The sequence below is a fragment of the Leptonychotes weddellii genome, chromosome 8 (assembly GCF_054177405.1).
Source record: "Leptonychotes weddellii isolate Sample4059 chromosome 8, ASM5417740v2, whole genome shotgun sequence".
Lineage (NCBI taxonomy): Eukaryota > Metazoa > Chordata > Mammalia > Carnivora > Phocidae > Leptonychotes > Leptonychotes weddellii.
The window spans coordinates 99,149,318-99,171,683 of NC_138376.1; the positions used below are offsets into that span (position 1 = coordinate 99,149,318).

The 22,366-nt window shown below is 36.0% G+C and overlaps 1 protein-coding gene across 1 annotated transcript in view; it reads left to right on the forward strand.

Annotated features, from left to right (window-relative positions):
- Window positions 1-22,366, forward strand: part of LAMA2 (laminin subunit alpha 2) — a 576,425-nt gene that overhangs the window by 297,318 nt on the left and 256,741 nt on the right. Inside the window, exons 13-15 of the mRNA XM_081828983.1 lie at window positions 11,739-11,840; window positions 12,789-13,000; window positions 22,070-22,181. Of these exons, the coding sequence (XP_081685109.1) occupies window positions 11,739-11,840; window positions 12,789-13,000; window positions 22,070-22,181 (426 nt within the window). The remainder of the gene's footprint in view (window positions 1-11,738; window positions 11,841-12,788; window positions 13,001-22,069; window positions 22,182-22,366) is intronic.

Sequence of the window (22,366 nt, forward strand, 5' to 3'; positions counted from 1 at the left end):
GAGGGTTCCCCTTTCTCCGCATCCCCGCCAACATCTGTCGTTTCCTGACTTGTTAATTTTAGCCATTCTGACTGGTGTGAGGTGATATCTCATTGAGGTTTTGATTTGGATTTCCCTGATAAAAGTGGCAGATGTTTTTATCTTCAAGCTTAAAACATCCGGATCATATTGATGTGTCCCAGTGTTATGGTGGTAGTCAGAGAATCTTGCTCTGAATAGTTACAAAATTTTGGAGATTGTTTTCCATAATGGCAACAATAACAAAACAGTGGTAACCTTTGTTACCACTGTTTTGTTACCTAGCTAACCTTTACTAAACATTGATAAAGTATCAAACACTATTCTAGATTATTCAGTTGAGTTCTCACAACAACCCTGTGAGGCATACACTATTGCATCCTCTCCATTTTCCAGATGCAGACTTGATATAAAGAAAGATTAAATAATTGTTTGATCTAGTTATACACAGCTAATAAATGGCAGAGCACTCTGTTCCCGCTTCCCCAAGACTAGCTCTACAACCTGTACTCTTTCCCACTATGCCATTCCGAATCTCTGATACCGTCTATACAAGTAGTATTTTCTTTTTTTTTTTTTTTTAAAGATTTTATTTATTTATTTGACAGAGAGAGACAGTGAGAGAGGGAACACAAGCAGGGGGAGTGGGAGAGGGAGAAGCAGGCTTCCCACAGAGCAGGGAGCCCGATGTGGGGCTCTATCCCAGGACCCTGGGATCATGACCTGAGCCGAAGGCAGACGCTTAACGACTGAGCCACCCAGGTGCCCCACAAGTAGTATTTTCTTAATGAAATGTGTTGCCCTGTCATTTAAATGCTTTATTTCTAAAACCACAGAGCAAGGAGCAGGTGTATAAAAAGCTAATTACTATCCTGGTACTCTACAATAGAAATTGAAAAGGGTTACCCTGATATTTAACTAACCAACTATTAGTAAATTAGCTGTAAAATTTAGCATGGCAGAATTACAGATTGCCAGTGATATCAGATCTAGTCCAAACTCTTAGCAGATGTAAGCATTCTTTCTCCATCATCCCAGATAGATGGATCCCTGTTCATCTATCTATAAGGATATGTACATCCTACAAAGCTCATTCCATTTTCAACAGTTCTAGATATTAGAAGTTAATTTTTATGCAGGATCAAAAAATATCCCCCCCCCACTTCCTTGTATAGACTCCATTTTTATGCGACAAACAGAGCAAGTTTTCTTTTTATTATACATGATAGACCTTCAGACACTCAAAGAAAACAGTCATGTTTTCCCTACGTCTTCTGTTTTTAAGGTTAAAGATCCCCATTACCTTTCTAAACCTCTTGTTCTGCTTTTAGAGCCATCAGCATCCTGGTCACACCTGTTTGGGTGACCTCTAATTTGTAACTACTCCCTTAAATGGTGGTGTCAAGCATGTGCTCTGACTAGTTATGATGCAGTTGGCTCATTGCTTTCTATAATCTGTATGCTAGGTGCCTTTTTAATACAGAGAGTACATTGTTTGCCAATATATCAGAACATATTGAAAATGTATTTGTAACTTATAAAATATGTATTAGTGGGTGCTGGAATTTACACTATTATCCTAGCATATAGAATCTGGTGAAAAGTAATGGCATATAGTTGCTTTATGTGTGTAAACGTCTAAATGATTTAAATATTGATTTTTCCTTTCAACTGCAGATCAAACTTCCCAAATGCTAAAGGGCCTTATTTTAAAATAAATGCACTTAGAGTTTGCCAGTAAGCAGTACAGTAAGTTCCTGCAGTAGGCTCGAATCACCAAAAAACTCAAATAGATATATTTCCTTTGGTCTGTTTTTAGGACTGACAAAGATAAGAATAGAGAAACCAATAAAGGCCTATTCTAATAACAACTGCAAGTTATCTCATGGGGGTAGTACAAATTTGTCCTGGTTTTTTATGCCTTCTCCATCTAAAATACATTGAAATGATATATGGTGTTGAATTTGATTAAAATTCAGCAGATATTTATGCAATATCTACTATCTGTAAGATGCTTATGCAAAGTACCATAGGGAAACATTAAAACATGAATAAGATCTGAATCCTGCCAACACTGTGGTCTCTTCCAGAAACCGTAAGATTGCAAAGTGCATTTAGATCATGAAATAAATATCATTATGATTAGGCTTTTAGTGTGAAGTATGTATGTATTTCAATTTTGAAAATTATCCTTATTAAAACAGTATGATTTACAACATTTATTGAATAGATACTATGTGCTAGGTATCAAGTGAGGACTTCTTTGTGTTTTTCTCATTTCACCCTCAGAACAAACTTCCTCTGAGGTAGGTGTAATTCAGCTCATTTTAGGGAAAATTAACAGAGACTCTAAAAGCATAAATTACTTTCCCAAGGGCCATACAACATTTAAAGGCAGAAAGAGAATCCAAAACCAGGTCTGAAAAATCTCCAGGAATGAGCTTGATCTTTTGTGTGATTTATATCTGATTTCCATGTTAACAGACATGTCAGATAACTAACACAAATCTTTATCTGTTCATTCTGGAAGAAGACACTTGAATATATTTTATTAACCTGTTGATTCTCCTCTGGGGTGTGACTTAATTTCCATTGCATCTTTGGGAATCTTTTCTTCTAAAATTCATAACCATCTTCTGCTGTAATAAAGAATCACCTGCAGAGCTCATGAATAAGAAAAAAGAGAAAACGAAGTGTAGTAGACCAATTTTGAATCAAATAAAAATTATATTCCAGGACTAATATTCTGGCATCTGCCTTTGTGGGAAGTTGACTGTTATTTCAAAATAACCGCTATTTAAATAATGTAACCTGGAATTAATTGAGCTCATTTAAGCATACAGCCCTTCTGGCTATATTTAGTGTTGCCGAAGGTATAAACATTGAGCATTGCCTATGGGAAAGATAGGAATTCTCTTTATTACAGAATTCTGTTTATTTGTTCCTGCTTTTGCAATAAGAGGGGAAAGGCTATATAATCGCCATATACTATCCAAAGTAAAGAATATCCTTATAGGACAAAATGCTTATGCACTAAGAGAAAGGTTAGCTAAAATTCGTATTCAAATAGAAAATACCATTATTGATATCTCCATTTTACAATGTTTTCATAAGTTTTTTTCCCCAGAATTTGTGTGTGCATAAATGTACAAAAATATATATATTCATTTATCATTTAAATGAAAATAGTAAGGCTGTTTCTCTTTAACTTAATGGAACTTGGATTAAAATGTTGTTATTTTAACCAATATTCATGTTGTATATCATGAGCATGCAGTTTTCTGTTTTCTTGGCAGAGAACTTAAAAAAAATTAAGGGCAATAAGAAATTTACATATATATAAAACTATAATTTACAGCTTATTTGATTAGATAAATGTTTAATTGTGTATTACATGTATTTTTTGTACTGAATATTTACACATAAATTAATCCAACCCATAGCAAGAGTACTAATGGAACATTCCATGCAAACGTAAGTAAGTAAACAGAAGACAAGCAGCTGTTGTAAAGATCCTGTTTTTGAGTCTGGGCCTGATAACAAAAAACAGTTTAGAGAATTTGGCTGCTACCATTTACTTACATCTGTTGAGATAGTATTATATCAACTCAACACTTATCAGTGCATGTCACAAAGTAACAAATAGTTCTCTCTGTCGGAAAACCTAGAGGAAACACTAAATCTTAATTTGTGTACTGGGTAGTGTACTTCATCATCTTCTATAGGATGGTTAGCAAATCTGTTTATGAGGTGTTTATATTTTTAAGTGTCCCCAAATGGATTTAAGTGTGGATAATCTGTTGTATTTTAAAATTTGATCTGTTTAGTTCTGGACCTCTTGTCATATGAGAATCACTAATTGTCTGGCTTTCAGTTACAGCCAGAAACATTCTTACCTGATCAAACCTCTATAATTCTGTTTGCTTTGAATCATAACTGAGTATAGAGAAAGTAAAATTGGGCCTTACTTTGTAATATGGAAGACATAAAGCTTATGCTGAAATAGGTTGGCATTATTTTATTTTATAAAAATTCATATAAGAAGCTCATAACTGATTTCTCCATTAAGCAGTTAGGGGACTAGTCTCCAGGGACACTGATTGGTCAGTTGGTGTCACCCTGAGAGAGAGTACCTCTGATGGGCTGCCTGCCATAAAACTCTGTCCTTGGCACAGTCACATTCATAATTTTCATCCCTACTTTGGATACGTATGAAATTTAGCTGATACAAAATACAAAGGAATGCAAAATTATCAAGTTGGATGTGGCCACATCTAAAAGGAAAAAAATAATCAGAAGGAGGAGGAGATGGAGCTGGTAGGGGAGGGGAAGAGAAGGAGTAGGGGGGGAATAAAAGAGGCGGAGGTATAAAAGGAGGAGACGGATAAAAGGAAGGAAGGGGGCAGGAAAACCAGACAGATAGGAAGAAATGAAGGAAGGGAGGAATGGAGGCCGGTGAGCAGGAAAATCCTCAAGATTTTCCTCTTTTGTATCTCCTAGATTACATAACGTGGTCTCTTGCCTTACAAGCCAGTGTTTCCAGAATGTGTTGTTTCTGTTTGACCCTCACAAGTCCTACTCCTTTTTCTATGCATTAAGGTGATATAACGTTCGAACCTCCTATGCAAATTCTGCCTGTTCTCTAATTCAACATCCCCTTACGCCCATTCTATTCTAATTATCAAACTTTGAAAGAAGAGGAACATGCTCTTATCTCAATGTTATAAATGTACAGAAAAGCATAACAAAACATGAAGTTCTGTTTCTATGTTAAAGGAGAGTTCCATGAATAGATGCATCAGTAAACACTTTGGTGGGAGGGACACATTTTCAGAATTTAAGGCTATGGAGCTTCAAAATCTAGAAAGATGAAACCTCGCCATGTTTATGATGCTAAATTGAAAACAAATAATACATTATATGTTAAAAAAAAAAGGCAGAAAAAGATAAAAGAAGAAAACATAATACATTATATGTTAAAAAAAAAAGGCAGAAGAAGATAGGGAAAAAATGAAGGGGGGGAAATCGGAGGGTGAGACGAATCATGAGGACTATGGACTCTGAGAAACAAACTGAGGATTCTAGAGGGGAGGGGGTGGGGGAATGGGTTAGCCTGGTGATGGGTATTAAAGAGGGCACGTACTGAATGGCGCACTGGGTGTTATACGCAAACAATGAATCATGGAACACTACATCAAAAACTAATGATGTAATGTATGGTGATTAACATAACATAATAAAAGAAACATGTATGTTTCATTTATCCTGCTCCATGTTACAAAGACTTTTCCTCGTTTGATTTTCGTATATCCCTCCCGAAATATTTGCTCTGGTAAGCAAAAGTAAATATTAGATTTTACACCCCATTTAATGGAATAAGAGAGATGATGTTCTGATCTCAGACAACCAAATAATCCAGTCTTATTTTACAAAAGAATTTCTCCCCCAAGTATATTGTCCCCCATAGATCACTCACCCTTCACCCTTCCATTCATATTTCTTGAGATTGCGGGTAAGGGAAGCTACAACACAGGTAGCCTAATACTAAATACTAATGTAAAGCTTAGTTTTAAGAATTACCTTTAGCCTTTTCCACTCATGAGGGAGAACTTCCCTGCCTCATTAAATCTTTAATGCAATGTGCTGCACACACACTACGTTATTATGTGTGACATTAGGTTATATATTGCATAGTAACTGTAATGTTATTTGCAAACAAGCTGTTTCTTTCCCCTGAAGGTAGAATTAAAACAGGTACTCGTGGGAAACAGCTACTTGTGTTGCTCTTTTCTTAATGGGGTGAATTTGAGGATCAGAAGAGGGAAGGGTGTAGAATTGAACCATTGCTCGGAGTGAATGGATGCCACTCCTTTTCCTTGCAGTGCCTCTCAATTTGATATCTGAATCTTCCTGAAGAGAATTTTGCTTAATGGATATAAAGAAAGGTAAAAACAAAACAAGACAAAACAACAACAACAACAACAACAAATACAACACTAGGACTTTGGAGATGAATGAATTATTCTCATTAAATTCACTTTCTCTTTGTATTGAAAAGAAATACAACTTTCATCTCTAGTAAATATAGTCTAATCTATCTAGTAAATGTAAGAATTGCCTCAGTGTGAACTGGAATTATGCTTGCTTCTATCTGTGGAAAACTGTATTTCTCTGGCCAATAGTGACAGTTTTGTTCCTCAGCAGCAGGAGAAAATGAAATGTTCTATTGGTGGTACATGCAGTGCTCCAGTGTTGTTCCCAAAATGGATGAATTTGAAGGTCTCATAGATAAAATTAATAAATTGAGTCTACAAAGTCCAAAATTGTGGAAAATTAAAGTTATGCACAGTACATGTAACTTACCAATGTCGTGGGATGTATTGTTAGAATGCATTCTCCAGCGTTAATGGATGAGATGGTTCATGCAGAGCTCTCCCTGTTCTAGAGTCCTTTAGCTCTCTTATTTGTTGGGGTTGCCACTGAGTCTGGGAATATCACTGAGAAACCCTTTTTGCTTCCTCAGTTTTCTGACCAGCAGGACACTAGCTAAGGAGAGGAAGAAAAGCAGCATTTGAATAGTCAGAGAGCTGTAGGGGTGAGAATTTCAGCAGGAAAATGAATTGAAGCAAATCAAAGTAGCAGAATGGGTAGATATACACAGGGGATAGGTCGGAAGTGCCAAAACTTCTTCAATTTGTGGTACTCTTACTGTCTCTGTATTTTTTTTTCACAGTGTCTCCTAGGCCAATTGAAATATGCCACAGTAGTGAGGGGCAAACAACTTAATAAATACTTGCATTTTAACAACTGAGCAACCACTTAAAAAGATAATGCACATAAGTTCAGGCAATATAATAATTTCTTTTTTTTTTTTCATAAATAACCACAATGACTTACTAAAGGGGATTTGTATGCCTGCTGGGTAATACACAACTTCTCAAACCTAGAAACAGGTTGGACACTGCTACCTGTTTCACATTGATTTTTGTGCAATATGTGGTTTTTATCACAGCATCCACTGAAGACTTCCCTTAACAAAGATCCGGCATGGCTGAAAGTGCAAAAACATAGCTCAATGTTTTGAGAATATCCCTGAAAGGAATATAAAGTTTTCTCATGTTACAACTGAAGTACCTCAAGCTAGTTGGTTGTGGGGTATCCAACAGATACATAGTATTGCTTGTGTTTCCTTTAAACATTGACAGTATCCCACAGTGCCTTTGTGAGTTTACTGCAATGCCCTGGGCCACCTCTGCACACAGTTTGTGAATAGGGGGCTAAATAGATCCTAGAGAGTGTTGAGACTGAGTAGAAACTTGAATGATATTATAGATCCAGGACCACTAGAGGTCCTTCATTAGGGAGGCAACAACAGAAGTAATAGTTGATAAAAATTTTCCCCCCAAAATGACTGAAGTCAGAGAATTGAATTCAAATGCTTGGTGAGGACCTAGTAAGTGTGATTTGGTAGTGAAAATAGAAAGTTAGACAAGAAGCATTTCAATAGAATAAGACTGAGACTAATTCGATATAAATAACACAGTGAAAAACAATTATTATGTTACACCTGTGGTTTCTAATTGAAAAAGAGAAATAAAGCAATTGGCCTGACCCAATCATGGAAGTTGGGAAAATAATCAAGTTTGTTTCCTGGGAAGATCCAGATAATAAGATTAACTGGATATGTTGAGTGTTTGAGATGTTATTAAACAATCACTCAGTACAGGACTGTTACAGGCTGAACTATATCCCTGCCCCCAAATTCATATGTTGAAGTCTTAAGAATCTTAGGATGTAACTATTTGGAGAAAGGATTTTTAGACAGGTAATTAAGTTGAAATGAGGTAATTAGAGTGGGTACAATTTGATACGACTGGTGTCCTTTTAAAAAGAAGAAATTAGAACACAGATGAACACAAAGAGAAAACCATGTGAGGACACAGGGTAAAGATGGCCATCCTCAAGCCAAGAGGAGAGACTGCAGAAGAAACCAGTTCTGCTGACACCTGGATCTCAGAGTTCTGTTGTTTAAGCTACCCAGTCTGTGGTATTTTGTTATGAGATCTTGAGCAAACTAATATAGGGACACAGCACAGGATAGAAGATACCGATTTAGGAACCAGGTATAAACATAATTAAATCCACTGGAGAGAAATAGAGTCAATAAGAAAGGGTAGCCAAAAGGGAGTAAGATTCTTGGAGACATCCATCCACGGAATATAGAATAAGAAAGAAAAATGTATCTATAAATGAGACAGTGGTACGACCAAGACAGAGGAAGGAGTATCACGGAAGTTTGGTGCAATAGAAGACAAAGGAGTCGAGAATTTTAAGAATAATTACATGCCACATAGAGAGTAAGAATAAAACTGAACCAAAGGTCCATTAATGGTTGCTAGGTAGAACTGATAAATGACCTTTCAAGAAACTCTTTTAATGGAGTACCAAGGGTGAAAGACAGGAAGCAGTAGGTAAAATAAAAAAGGTTAGCTGGGTAAGAATAAAGGAAATGAGTGCAATATCCTATATCTCAGAGTTTAACAGTGAAACTAATAAATAACCATAGATAATAGCTAGAGGAAACAATAAAGTCAGTTGATGATTGGCAGCCCTGTGCACACTGGATTTGATGGAGAGATTGACGATTGGGATAATGAAGGGGGATTATAGGAGAGTGGGAAAGCAAGGACGTAGAAGAGCCAAGTGAAGGTGACATTTGGAATATGGAGTGGTGGATAGATGGAGAAGCGGCAGAGACTTCTTCATCCAAAGCTATAGGAAAGGACAGTTTATACTCTGAATGTTCTCACAGGTTTTTCCCCAAAATCCCAATATCCCTCAGAAAAGAAGATGCTGTCTTATAGTTGACTCATTACAAAGACTTCCATATAATGGTATGTACTTGTTGGGAAAGACAACTTCTAAACTGTGGGATGGCATCTTAAGCAATCCTTTTTGAAAATTAATTAAATAAGTACTTGACTAAGCTGTGATATAGAAATGGCCATACACCTGGGTGGCTCAGTTGGTTAAGCATCTGCCTTCGGCTCAGGACATGATCCCAGGGTCCTGAGATTGAGTCCCACACAGGGCTCTCTGCTCAGTGGGGAGTCTGCTTCTCCCTCTCCCTCTGATCCTCCCCCCTGCTCGTGCTCTCTCTCTCTCTCTCTATAAATAAATAAATAAATAAATAAATAAATACCTTCAAAAAAAAAGAAATGGACATAAATATACAGCTTTAGAGTGAAAGAAAAAGACAGTAATTCTAATACTATGGAAATGGGTATTTGTGACGTGGAGAAAAAACCAACATCATCATCATATACCTTTTTAAAATGGTCTGTTTCCACATAACTTAGGTGGAAGTAAAATGGATTCACTCATGAAAATTTTTAGATAATTCAAAAACTGATTTGATTCGATACCTTAGTATAGGTATCGAAGATGCATGGAAGAGTTGGGGAAAATTTGCATTATGAAATGTGAGTGAAAAGTCAAGTTTTCATTTTTATTGCTATTATTATCATAAGCCCTCAGAAGAATAGGTTGAATTAATTCTACTCCTTAGTTCATGTTTTATGGTTGTGACTGACCTGCAGAAGAGCCCTTTCTTTTTCTATATTTGTTTGTTTCTTTTTCCCATTTCCATCCTCATTCTTCTCTCATATTATTTTATATGTTATTTGACTTTATAATTATTATGAGTAGGTGTGGAAACAACATAAACAAATGAAATGTTGTAACAAATCAAACATTTTTCTATTTCATCTAAAGTCTTAAAATCTTGGATATTCTGGGGCACCTGGGTGTCTCAGTTGGTTGAGCTTCTGACTCTTGATTTGGGCTCAGGTCATGATCTTAGGGTCATGGGATCAAGTCCCCGGTCCAGTGCCAAACTCAGGGCAGAGTTTGCCTGAGATTCTCTCTCTTCCTCTCCCTCTGCCCCTCGCCCATGCACATGCGCACATGCTCTTGTGTTCTCTCTGTTTCTCTCTCAAATAAATCTTAAAAAAAAAAAAAGTTTGGATTATACTCGCTTTGGCTCTTATGAGCAAAATAGGCATTACCTTTCGTTCTGAGTTCCTCACATTTGTGTAATTTTTAAATTAAGAGACTATGAATTAAAATTGATCTTTCCTTTTTTTTTAGGGAAACATATTCCCCAAAATAAATAAATAAATAAAAGCATGTAGTCCACATTTTAGATAATCAAAATATATTTGGAAGCTTAAAAGTTTTGCAACATTATAGTTCTATATCCTGGTGTTTTTCCCAATCTCCATCCGTAGGTCCTACTAAATATTTTTATAAGTGTAGAAAATTCTAAAAAGTTCAGTCTTTAAAATATGTAAGGCATTCTTTCCTGCTGCCTCTCTAGATTCTTCTCATTGAGAAAATGGTCTGGCTGATTTTGAACAAATATGCAAGGTAATATTTAGGATGCTTATCTTAATAGAACCAAAAACCTTTTACATAGATTCACCCTTCATTACTCACAATAATGCCAAGTGCTATAGTCTAGGCAGATATTTATTATTTTATATATGAAAAGACATTAGAGTAGGGCTATTTCTCAGGGGAACAGGGGAATAAAAGTTTTCTGAATTCTAGTTCCTCATAGAGCTCCATGTAATGAGCTCTTGGAAGACATTGCAGAGCTGTGATTTGAAAACCCTGTTTAATCAGCCATGGCAAGTTATGTGCCATTCCCTATGGAGCAACTCTGAGAGGAATCCAGGTTCCTCCTCCTCCATCCAGTGCATCGCCGGGAATTGCTTTGTGTTCAGGGTCTGCAGTAAGAGGCCACAGAGAGCCAGCGGCTGCAAAGCTGGGCCTCTGTGTGTCAGCATGGAGGAAACAGTGGAATACAAATCATCAGCTTTGTTTTATGAATGTCTTTATTTACAATGCTAGAGTGGAATTTTTAAAAAAGGACTGCAGTATTTGCATCGAGTCTGTCACTCAAGTTCCAATGTTGATTCCTGTCCTATAAATGATCTTGCTTTCCTATTTTTTTTTCCTTTCTACAAGGTTACTCTCAATGTCAGAAGATGTAAACCTCAAGCATCCATTATGTGGGGCTTGGCATATAGAAGTTTACTTAATGAAAAGGAACACTAACATTCATTTCAACTAAGCATATTTGATTGCACAGGAAAAAGCGTATCTTCTTTGGGAATTTTGATTGAATTGTATCATAATATAAAATTTGCTGCCATTCTTTTATTTTGCTCTGACCCACAACATTTCCCCGTTTAGCTTATAGTCTATATAAAGTCACTGTCAAATGGAGTGATGTCTTTGTTGAGAGTGTTCAGACTAACAGAAAGTGAGTGACCCTCAGGGATGGGTCGAAATCTCCCAATTTTGACAAAGATCCTTCTCTGCTTGGGAATTGTAAAGCTCAAGTTATAGATGAGGAAAATGACAGGAGGGGCTGTGTTTGGTTTCACAGAATTTAACCTATTTCAGCAAGCCTGCAATACTGGGGAAAATAATACATGAATTTATATTTATGTCAGGCTTGCTGTTGATGGGTAAGTTCGTATAAAGGTTACTGCTAAAGAAATGTCTATCATTCTCACTCTGCACTCTTGTGATTTCTGTTTCTTTCAAATCCTACCCTCTAGAAAAATAAAATGATTTTAAAATGATAAGTAAAATATGATTTAATAGCCCATCTCCTGTCTTGTAATGATTACGTATCTCCTCTGTTGTAGCTTACAGCAGCTGGAGGACAATTGACATTTACCATATCATATGACTTCGAAGAAGAAGAAGAAGATACAGAACATGTACTCCAGATTATGGTTATCTTAGAGGTAGAGTATGGAGCAGATCATTTATGTTCAACTGTTTCATGCTCTTAAGTTATTCCTTACCTGATTGGTTTGACATTAATTTACTATGACTTAGGGAATATTATATCTTGGGAAATTTTTTTATGCCTGTCTTATGTTTCACCCTGAGAGATATCTAAAAGACTGACCATATTCATTAGGTTCCAGTGATAATGGAGACCTTTAGACCAGACTTGGACTTTAAAATAAAAACATATTGACCATATTCCCAAGAATATAAGTATGATGAAGTGTTTAGGCAAATGCTGATTTACATAGCTTAATTTTTTCCATCTCCTCTTGCTTCCAAGTAAATTTTATGGTCTACTTGGCAGATGCAAATGAAAAAGGAAACTTGTTTATTTAGGTGTAGTTAAATCTTGACTTCAGAACTCTTAATTTAGATAAGAAAGATATAGGAGAAACTGCTTTCAGGATTTGGGGGGCCATGGACAATTCCAAAATGCTGGAGGCCTAAAGGTATCTTAGAGCCTCCCCCACTTTTCTCTTACTCTTCCTCCAATACTCAGACAATCTCAAAAGCACACACTTGCATGCACATTTGTGATTCCAAATAGGTTGATGTTGATTTAGCACCGCGCTCACTAGGTTGATGTTGATTTAGCACTGCGCTCTGTTGTTCTTTGCCTTAAACCTTTCATGCATGTGAATCAATGACAAAATTCTTCCCCCAGCATACATATTTCCAGTATTAAGTGATCCGGATGATCTGGTTAAGGCTAACAGTTAATTTGCCTTCTCTTACTTCCATATATACCAGAAATATACTGAATGAAAGGAAAGCCAACCTAGAATTAAAAATCTACTGAGGATAATTCACCAAGTGGCAAATCCAAATATGCATTCTCTTTACCCTTTTATACCTTCTTTTCACAGTTTTACCCTTTTGTACTTTCTTTTCCCCTTTAGGGAAATGACCTGAGAATCAGCACAGCCCAAGATGAGGTGTATCTGCAACCGTATGAAGAACATATTCATGTACTGTCACTTAAAGAAGAATTGTTTACCATACATGGCACAAATTTCCCTGTCAGTAGAAGAGAGTTGATGACAGTGCTTGCGAATTTGAAGAGAGTCCTCTTACAAATCACGTACAGCCTTGGGATGGATGCCATCTTCAGGTAAACTCAAGAACTGCATCTCCCGGTGTTTGCACACTTCCTTTGGAGCAAACATGCATGCGGTAGAAGAGTGACTTTGAAGATCTGTAGGTTTCCTTCAAATAGTAGATAAGAATTGAGCCCTAGTTTTCCAAAAAGCATTTCTATTAAAACTTCAAAATTTAAATACCCAGAAGGAATGTGTGTTAGCCCTTTTCTAGTATTGAAGACTCCTTCACAGTTTGGCCAGAGCATGTGATAAAAAATGATCTGTATTCTGAGAAATTCTATACTGGAAAATAAAATCTCCATTATGCTGACTCAGATTGTGGGGAACTAAAGAGGCGTAACTCCAGGGTAGTCATATTCGGAAAGTAGTTTGTATTTTCTTCCCTTAATTAATTAATGTGTATCTAACTTAATATTTATATAGTTTGTAATAAGAAATATAAGCACCTTCATCTAAATAATCCCAAGTCTCTTTATAAAAGACTAGGATAGCTGTGTGATGTAAAGGAAAGAGTATGAGCTTTGGAGCCAACCTAACTCGGAATTCTGTGAGCTCAATTCCTTATTTTATGTGTGACCTTTGGCAAGTGATTTGTCCTTGTGGAAACAGTTTATTCAAGTGTAAAGTGGAGATTATAGTGTGTACCTTTCAGGGGTCATTGTGAAAATTATACGTGATAATTATGGAAAGTGCTCATTAACTGGAATTGGTTGTTTTCCATTTTTTTTCTTTAAAGAGAGAACTTTTGACTGGAACCAAACACGCTCATATCCGACTAACTGTAGACTGCTGTGCTTTTCATTTTAAAAACAGTGATGTATTAGTCCAGTGAAATGTAAACTTCAACTATGTCTGAATGAGCTTTTTTCCCCTTCTGCTTTTCTGCTCTGATAATAAGCACAAGCTAGCATGGCAACGTACCCCCTAAAGGAGATTAAGTTAGATGATGAAACATGACCCAAAACTGACAACGTGACATATTCAGATCAAAGCAATGTCTCCAATACTGGTTTATCTACAGAAGGATTCTTTTTGTTTATGCTGATGCTCCCCCACCCCCATCATTTGCTTGTGCTGCTGCCTAGTTTGTCTTTCACTTGTGCCATTTCAACTAAGTGTAATCATCATTACCATCTCCCAAAGGAGGGGACTCAGATTCATAAACAGAACTATTGTCAAACAGTGTACCTCTTTTGCATGGGCAATTCTGCTAGAAGCTGGGTTAAAATGCCATGAAGATTTGAAGCAGCACTTAGGAATTAATTATGTTTTCTCCCATTTAGTAAATAGAGATTGTCATGATGTTTAAACAGTACTGAGAGATGAGTCCTCTGGCTTTCAATGTGAATGACAACCAAATTGACAAAAAGTGGCTAGGGGGCTTATTTATTTTTGTCAGCCTTGCTTCTCAGACTAGTTCATCCAAGGGCATTTCCTCCTGATTTATGTCAGATAATTTCAGTGTCTACCTATCAAAATCATCGTTTTCATTTGAAGCCTTCCAAGTGTTCCCCTATATGAGTGACGTGTTCACAAAGCAAGGGTATGGGAACGACACTGGAGATAATCCAAGTAGGTGGCTGCTTTCTGCAGCCTAAGTTACCTAAAGTACTGTCGTTCTAGAAGGAAAAGCCAGTGTCCAATTTGAAACTCTTACCCATTTCAGGTAAGCAGAAAGTCAGCATAAATCCTGACTCTGTGAACTTGTTATATTTTATTTATCTCTGATCTACAAGTGGATTGAATCATATTTGTAAAACATCACTTGAATTGATTTCAACTTGTTTTGCACAGTAGGCTTCCGACCTGGCATCCAGTTTGTGTGTAAGCACAAGTAAATTGAAGCTATCTCCACAAAACTTGGTGTTTTAGTTGTATTTAAGGAAGATTTACTTCCATGGTAGGTCTCAGCATGTGGACTTCGCTTCCTCCAGCTGTGTGGTTAGATGCAGATGCATGGTTGAAGGAGAACTAGCCTGTGGGTCAGGATTTTGACTTCTGTTTTCAATTCAGCTATTTAATAGTTGCAAACATAAGTGTAGCTTTGACCTCTTTGAATTTCAATCACCTCGTCTGTGAAATGCGGAGGAGGACAATTGCCTTGCCAACTTCAAAGGTCACCATGAGAATAGAATTAGAGAGCTGCAAAAGCATTTTGCTAATGGCAAATAGGCACACAAAAGGAAGCATTTCTGTCTGACCTTAGTCACTGCAAGCAATACCATTTTCTCCAAGCACCATTAAGACTTTGGAGACATAGAGGATAAAGCACATAGTGATAGTTCCAAAATGGTGACAATTTTTGCTGTCATTCTTTTCCAGAATGCTGAGAGGCTCACACAATAAAATTGATTTCTTTCTCATTGCCCTCATTGGGAAGATGAAAACAGAAAAATTTCATCCTTCTATTAGAAATAGAAATGAACTTAACCAAATCATACATCTTTCTCCTCTAAATTCTCTAAACATTAGCTTTACTAGCACCCTTTATATTTAACTCAAACAAGGAGTCTGTTCAGCTTTTCTTAAATATCAATTAGGTATAAACTCTACAATTTTTTTCCTTTTACCTTATGGCAGACATTAGTTCAATTCATCAAATTTCCAATCCCCTCCTTTTTTATTTTATTATTTACTAATTTATTTTTAAAATCTTAATTGAAGTATAGTTGACATATATTATCATTAGTTTCAGGTGTATGACATAGTGATTCGACAATTATATACATTACAAAATGCTCACCTTGGTAAGTGTAGTTACCATCTCTCACCATGCAAAGTTATTGCAATAATATTAACTATATTCCTGATGCTGTACTTTTCATCCCCATGACTTACTTATTTTATAACTGGAAGTTTGTACCTCTTAATTCCCTTCACTTATTTTGCCTATCCCCTACTTCCCTCCACTCTGGCAACCCCTATTTGTTTTCTGTATTTATGAGCCTGTTTCCATCTTTGTTGTTGTCGTTTGTTTATTTGTCCCTTTGCTTTGTGTTGCAGATTCCATGTATAAGTGAAATTATATGGTAGTTACCTTTCTCTGTCTGACTTATTTCACTTAGCATAATACCCTCTAGGGCTTTCCATACTGTAACAAATGGCAAGATCTCATTCTTTGTTATGGCTGAGTAGTATTCCATTGGTATATATACCACATCTTCTTTATCCATTCATTTATTATTAGACACTTAGGTTGTTTGCATATATTGACTGTTGTAAATAATGCTGTAGTAAACATAGGGTGCATACATCTTTTTAAATTCGTGGGGTTTTTTTTCCCTTGGGTAAATACCCAGATCCAAACTCCTCCTTTTGTAATATTACATTTCCCTAATCTCTGAGGGTCAATGTGGTCATATGACTTGGTTTGGCCAATGATATGTGAGAAGAAATGATTTGCCCTGCCACCCCCCCACGCCCACCCACACACACACAAGAAAAGCATTGAATTGCCAGTATGAGCCTCTCTGGAGCTTATCCACCTCAAGAAGATAAAAATAGCCTGAAGTATTGATAGCATGTAGAGGTCAGCTGCCCTAAACAGTCACCGAGAACTGTGGAGGATTTTACATGAGTAAACTTTTTGTTTTCATTAAACCACTAAGAATTTGGAGTTGTTTGTTATCACAGCATAACTGAGCCCCCATCATGACTTTATTGTGATATACCCCATTGTGTCTTTATTGCTTAAAAATGAATTCAGAATCATTTCAAGGCAAGGTATGTTCATATGGCTTTTTAGAGTAAATGTGTATTGGGGGCTTGCACCAAAAATATTACACAGAATTTATGGAATGAATAATCTAGAAAAACCCTTGTAAATAAAGGAGTTTCTTGATGATTTTAGTAATAGTGTTGAGAGATGTATGGTATGCATCTACTTTTTGAAATAAATGAAACAGGTAACTGTATTTTGAAGAAATTATACTGATAAAGCCTTTAAAACTTAAAAAAAAAAAATCTTACACAACTCACTAGGCATTGGGCTCTTGGTAAGGGGTTTAAACCCACCTGTTTTTCCTCCCTATTGTCTTTGACTACATACCAAATCAATTCTGTAAATATTGGATTCATTCAGTCTGCCACCATTTACTGAGTGTCTTTTATATATATATACACATATATCTTTCTAAGTCTCAGTCTCCTCTTCTGTAAAATGGCAGAAACTATCGCTAACTTTGAAGATGGAAGACTAGGTGAGAAAATGATGTACCAAAAAACACCTGCTATGCTATTTAGCAATACATTGGGAGGCAATGTAGGGTCACAAGATGATCATTGGTTTCAGGTTTGAATCTGTGCTGCACTGTTGGCTAACTGTATTATACTGGACACAGCACTTCTCTGAGTCTCAGGTTCTTCATTTGTAAATGTGGACAATAACACGATTACCACACTGCATTCGCTCATAGTTAAATGAGATGTCTGTCAAGCCCCATTATAGTACACAGATGATAGCAGACACTCCGTAAGCAGTAATTATTATGATGTGGTAGTTCTAGGCTAAGCAAAAAGGATACAATGATGGATAAATGATCACTGAATTAAAAAAAAGGCATACTCCAGGATGGAAGGCAGACATGTGCATTTATAGTAGTATAAGAAATCGTGCATTAGAGGGGCGCCTGGGTGGCTCAGTTGGTTAAGCCACTGCCTTCAGCTCAGGTCATGATCCTGGAGTCCCGGGATCGAGTCCCGGGATCGAGTCCCGCATCGGGCTCCCTGCTCGGCAGGGAGTCTGCTTCTCCCTCTGACCCTCCTCCCTCTCATGCTCTCTGTCTCTCATTCTCTCTGTCTCAAATAAATAAATAAAAAAAAATCTTTAAAAAAAAGAAATCATGCATTAGAAATGTACACAGTACATACTGGTAGAGCTAAGAGGAAAGAAATGAATTATCATATTAGCATTTAATATAATGTTTGTGAATGGCTTCAGTGGTATCCGATTCTGTCAGTTATTTCCCTTACTAGATGGGGAATTAAAAATGATTGTAGGAAATGTCTAGTTCTTGTTCAGATGGCCCACTCAGACATTACCTGGGCCACTAAATGATTCTTTGCCTTTTTAGGAGTGGAGTAACATTTATCCGTTCCCCCTGAGTGGTACTTGATGGAACTTCCACAAGGTAGAGACTACGGGAAGTTCTGAGTCATCATCTTGTTTTGACAAAAATGAAAGAGAACAAAGCACCTGAAACAGCAAAATAAAATCTTCATCTCTGGTGGCTAACCCAAAGTAACATTTGTTTAAGTAGAATTAAATGGTGCCTTCAACAGAAAAAAAGATAGCAAAAAAAATTATTTACAAGAGTTTTATGATCAAAGTTTTTATTGTTTCAAAGAATATTTTATATATTATTGTTATTATTATCTTAGCAAAGCTTAACCTACATAAGTCTGGTAGAAATATAATAAAACAAAAATATTGAGAACAATCTTTAAGTCAGTACCAGGACAATACTTCTGGTATGATTCTAATATTTTCAGTACAAGCTTATATAGTTATGTCTTTTCTCTTCATCATCTTATCCATATTCCCAAGTCATATGAATAAGGGGAAATAGCCAGCTAAAGCATGTGACTTAGTTGACAAATCTTTGATAGTTCATGTACTTCTAAAATTTAGTACCTTATTACTATCAGCATTATGTATTTAAATGAATGCAGCCTGGTATCAAGTAAAGAACATGTCTATATTGAAGGGGGGGGGCAGAAACTGCAGCCTTCTTTATGAGTAACACTTAAAACTGTTAAACATATTAAAATCCCATTTACCAACAGCAGAACCTGATGAACATTGGGTCTGCTCAGTGAATGCTAATGTGGGATATGACTGGGAAAGATGTTTGAATATTGAAATTAACTCAAAATGGTTACACAGATTAAGGAGAGGAACATCTGTTGTTCAAAAGACAAATGAAATTTGGCAATTCATTGAAAATGTTTTTGTTTTGTTATATTTTAAATTGTTCCTTAAAGTAGTCAATTACTCACTTTTCTATTTTGAAATATTCCAATACTCAATTTTATATTGAAAATCCTGGGACTATATACAAAATTGACCAGTCTACTGTTTAGTAAATTGTGACAGTCTTTTATGTGATAATAAACTAGTATAACAACCCTGAAATCATCTAATTCTGAAATTAAAGTGATCAGAAATCTAAGTGAATCTTGTGACAGCCCATTAACTGCAGGCAATAAGATGTCACAATTCATTCAGATGAGTTCTGACCTCTGACCTCAAGTTCTAACTCTAACATTTTTCAGTTTATTTATTTATTTTTTTGCCAGATCAAACAAGTAATTTGTATTTTACTTATCTGACTTTATTTATCTGGAATATGGATACTAGGCTTCAGTGTATCATTTGTTTGGGAGTATGTTAGTCGGTGTTTATAACTACATTCCATTCACCTATTCGTTTACCTATCCATTCATCTATTCGTGCATGTATGTTTGTGTATGTAGTCTTGTATCCATTCATTCATCTATCCATTCATCCATCCAACAAAAATTTATTGAGCATGTATTGAGATGATCTGGCGAGGTACACAGATGATACAACAGGGTTTTGTGACGTCAACACAAGCTCACGTCAACACAAGCAAGTACTCTCCTTAGTAACTCAAACCCTATGCTGTGGTGTATTCATACAATAGAATATTACTCAGCCATAAGAAGGAATGATGTACTGATACATGCTACAACATGGATGAACTTTGAAAACATTGTACCAAAAGAGAGAAGCCAGACACAAAAGGTCATGTATTGTATAATTCAATCATTTATATGAAATATCCAGAATTATCCATGATAAATCCATGGAGACAGAAAGCAGACTCATGACTCACCAGGGGCTGGGAGAAAGGCCAGAATAGGAGGTGACTGCTTAATAGGTATAGGGTGTTCCTATGGGCTGATGAAAATGCTTGGAACCAAATAAAGGTTGTAGTTGCACAACATTGTGAACGTACTAAATGAACACATTAAAATGGTTAATTTTATGTTATATGAATTTCACCCCAATGGAAAAAAAAGGAATTGCCAGTGATACTTCTTGTACAATTTTATTTGATGGGGGAAAAAATGACCACTTAAGAGATTTTCCTAAAAATCTCTCTGTAACCTGAACACTGTAAAAGAGTGATTTTTAACACTTACCATTTTAGGACCTTCTATTAAGTTGTCCAGACTGTACCCCCAGAGAAGAAAGCAGTCAAGAAGTAGTGTTCAATGAATTAATCTGTGGCTAAAGATAAATCCCTTATCTTTAGAAGATGTCAGTTAGTACTCAGCACCGAGGATGATCCCTTCCAATTGCCTTGGTTTTTCTTTTCAACTTTTTGGTTATGTCTGAGGTCATATACATTCCAAGGTACTATCAAGTGTCTAGGATTAGTAAAGTAAGAGTAAAAACAATAAAGATTTTAATGTATTTTTTTTATTATTTTAAGTAGGCTCCATGCCCAACGTGGGGCTTCAACTCACAACCCTGAGATTAAGAGTCTCATGCTCTATTGACTGAGCCAGCCAGCTGCCCCAAAACAGTAGTATTTTAGAAACTTATTAGCTGAAAAGCTTACAATTTGGTTAAAGGTTGTTACTTTTGAAGATACATTAAATGAGCCCATTAACTTTGTTGTCTGGACTGATTACAGCATAGATTCCCAAATCTCGGAAACTCCTTGATAAATGTGAATCACCGATTAATAAAAATATACTACCACTCTTTTGGAAAGCAACTGAAAATGCAAGAGTTGGTTTTATCTTTCTTATGGTTAAAGGATGGCATATAATGTTGTGTTAGGGGAGGTTAACAATCATTTTAAGAAACAATACTTATCACTAGTCAATAGCAATCAATTAATTTTGTGCCCTTAAAGTTTATTTTAAATTTGTTTTAATATATTAAAATGGCAAGAAGCTAGATTTGGAGATTCAAGTAGTATTTCTTGTAGGTACTCATGTAGACATTTTCTATCTTGTCTCACAGTCAATGAAAATAAGGTTAATAAAATGCCTACTATTTAATAATCACCTATTATGTGTTGTATATATGAACTTTATATTCATTATTTCATTTAATTCTTTAATCAAGCTTATGATGTATGAACTCTTATATAATCTTCACTACATAGAGGAGAATACTGAGACCTAGAGAAATTAGTAATTTTTTCTAGGCTACAGGACTGGTAAATGTCAGAGACAGGATACGAATCTTAGTCTGTCTGACTCCCAAGTCTGTGTTGTTAACAATGAAGCTTTTAAAATTTCTTTTATGAAAAAAAATGGGAAAAGCCAAGAAGACAGAAATAACATTTATTTAAATTGTTTTAAGTTTTCATATTTTTGGAAGGAAATACATCTACATGTAATGTACATAAATACCACATATATAAATAAAAAGCAAATATAACAGTATTTTTCAATTTGGCCAAACCAGCTTTTCCCCAAACTAATGAGTGACACCAAATCACTCTGCTAAAATCACTGGATTATACAGAAGTGCTGATAAAATGAAACCCACAGATACAGAGACCAATGCCTTTAATTTAGGCCAAAAACAAATTAAGAAAATAGTTCTAAGTAATTCAACTGAGCATTTGAAAGTTTCACTTTTACCTACCAATGTGCAGATTTGTTTCTGAGAAAAAAGAAATCAAAATAGCTTCCTTTTTTTTTTTTTTTTTGGCTTCCATCTTTCCTTCCAATTTAAATCCTCAAGCTGGTGTTAATAATGTCTTCTTTTGATTTCGTAGTTTAAATGTTAAAGTGAGTCAAATAAGTCATGTGAATGTTTTCTGTTTTAAAAATACCTTCAACCATGTTATTTTAAACTCTCTCCCCAGGAAAGGAAATCAAACACATAGCCAAAGCCCAAGAAGTGAACAAGAATATTCTCCTCTTTTCAACACTTGATGTTGTAGTGGTGATGAGCACTTTTCACTGGACAGACTTAATGAATGACCAGAGCTTCAAGTTATGGATATCTGCTGGCCGTTTACTTATATTTACATTCTTATCACTACACTATTTCTCAAGCTATTTGCCATCTCTTTTCCTTCCCACTGTAGGTTAGGCTCTGTTGGCCTTGAATCCGCGGTCCCCTATCCTACTGACAGAAGCCTTGCAGCAGCTGTGGAGGTTTGTCAATGTCCTCCTGGGTACACTGGCGCTTCTTGTGAAGTAAGTTTGCAAGAATAAATCCTCAGCGCATTCCAAGTTCCTTCCACATCGCTTTTAATACGCTGTTTTAAAAGTAGTTTAGCTCTTCCATCAATGATTGCACAAATAAATGATAGTGTTTTCCTTGAGGAAGAAACTTGAGTGTCTGCCAGAAATCGTGGCTTTCAAATAGAGTACTACTCACA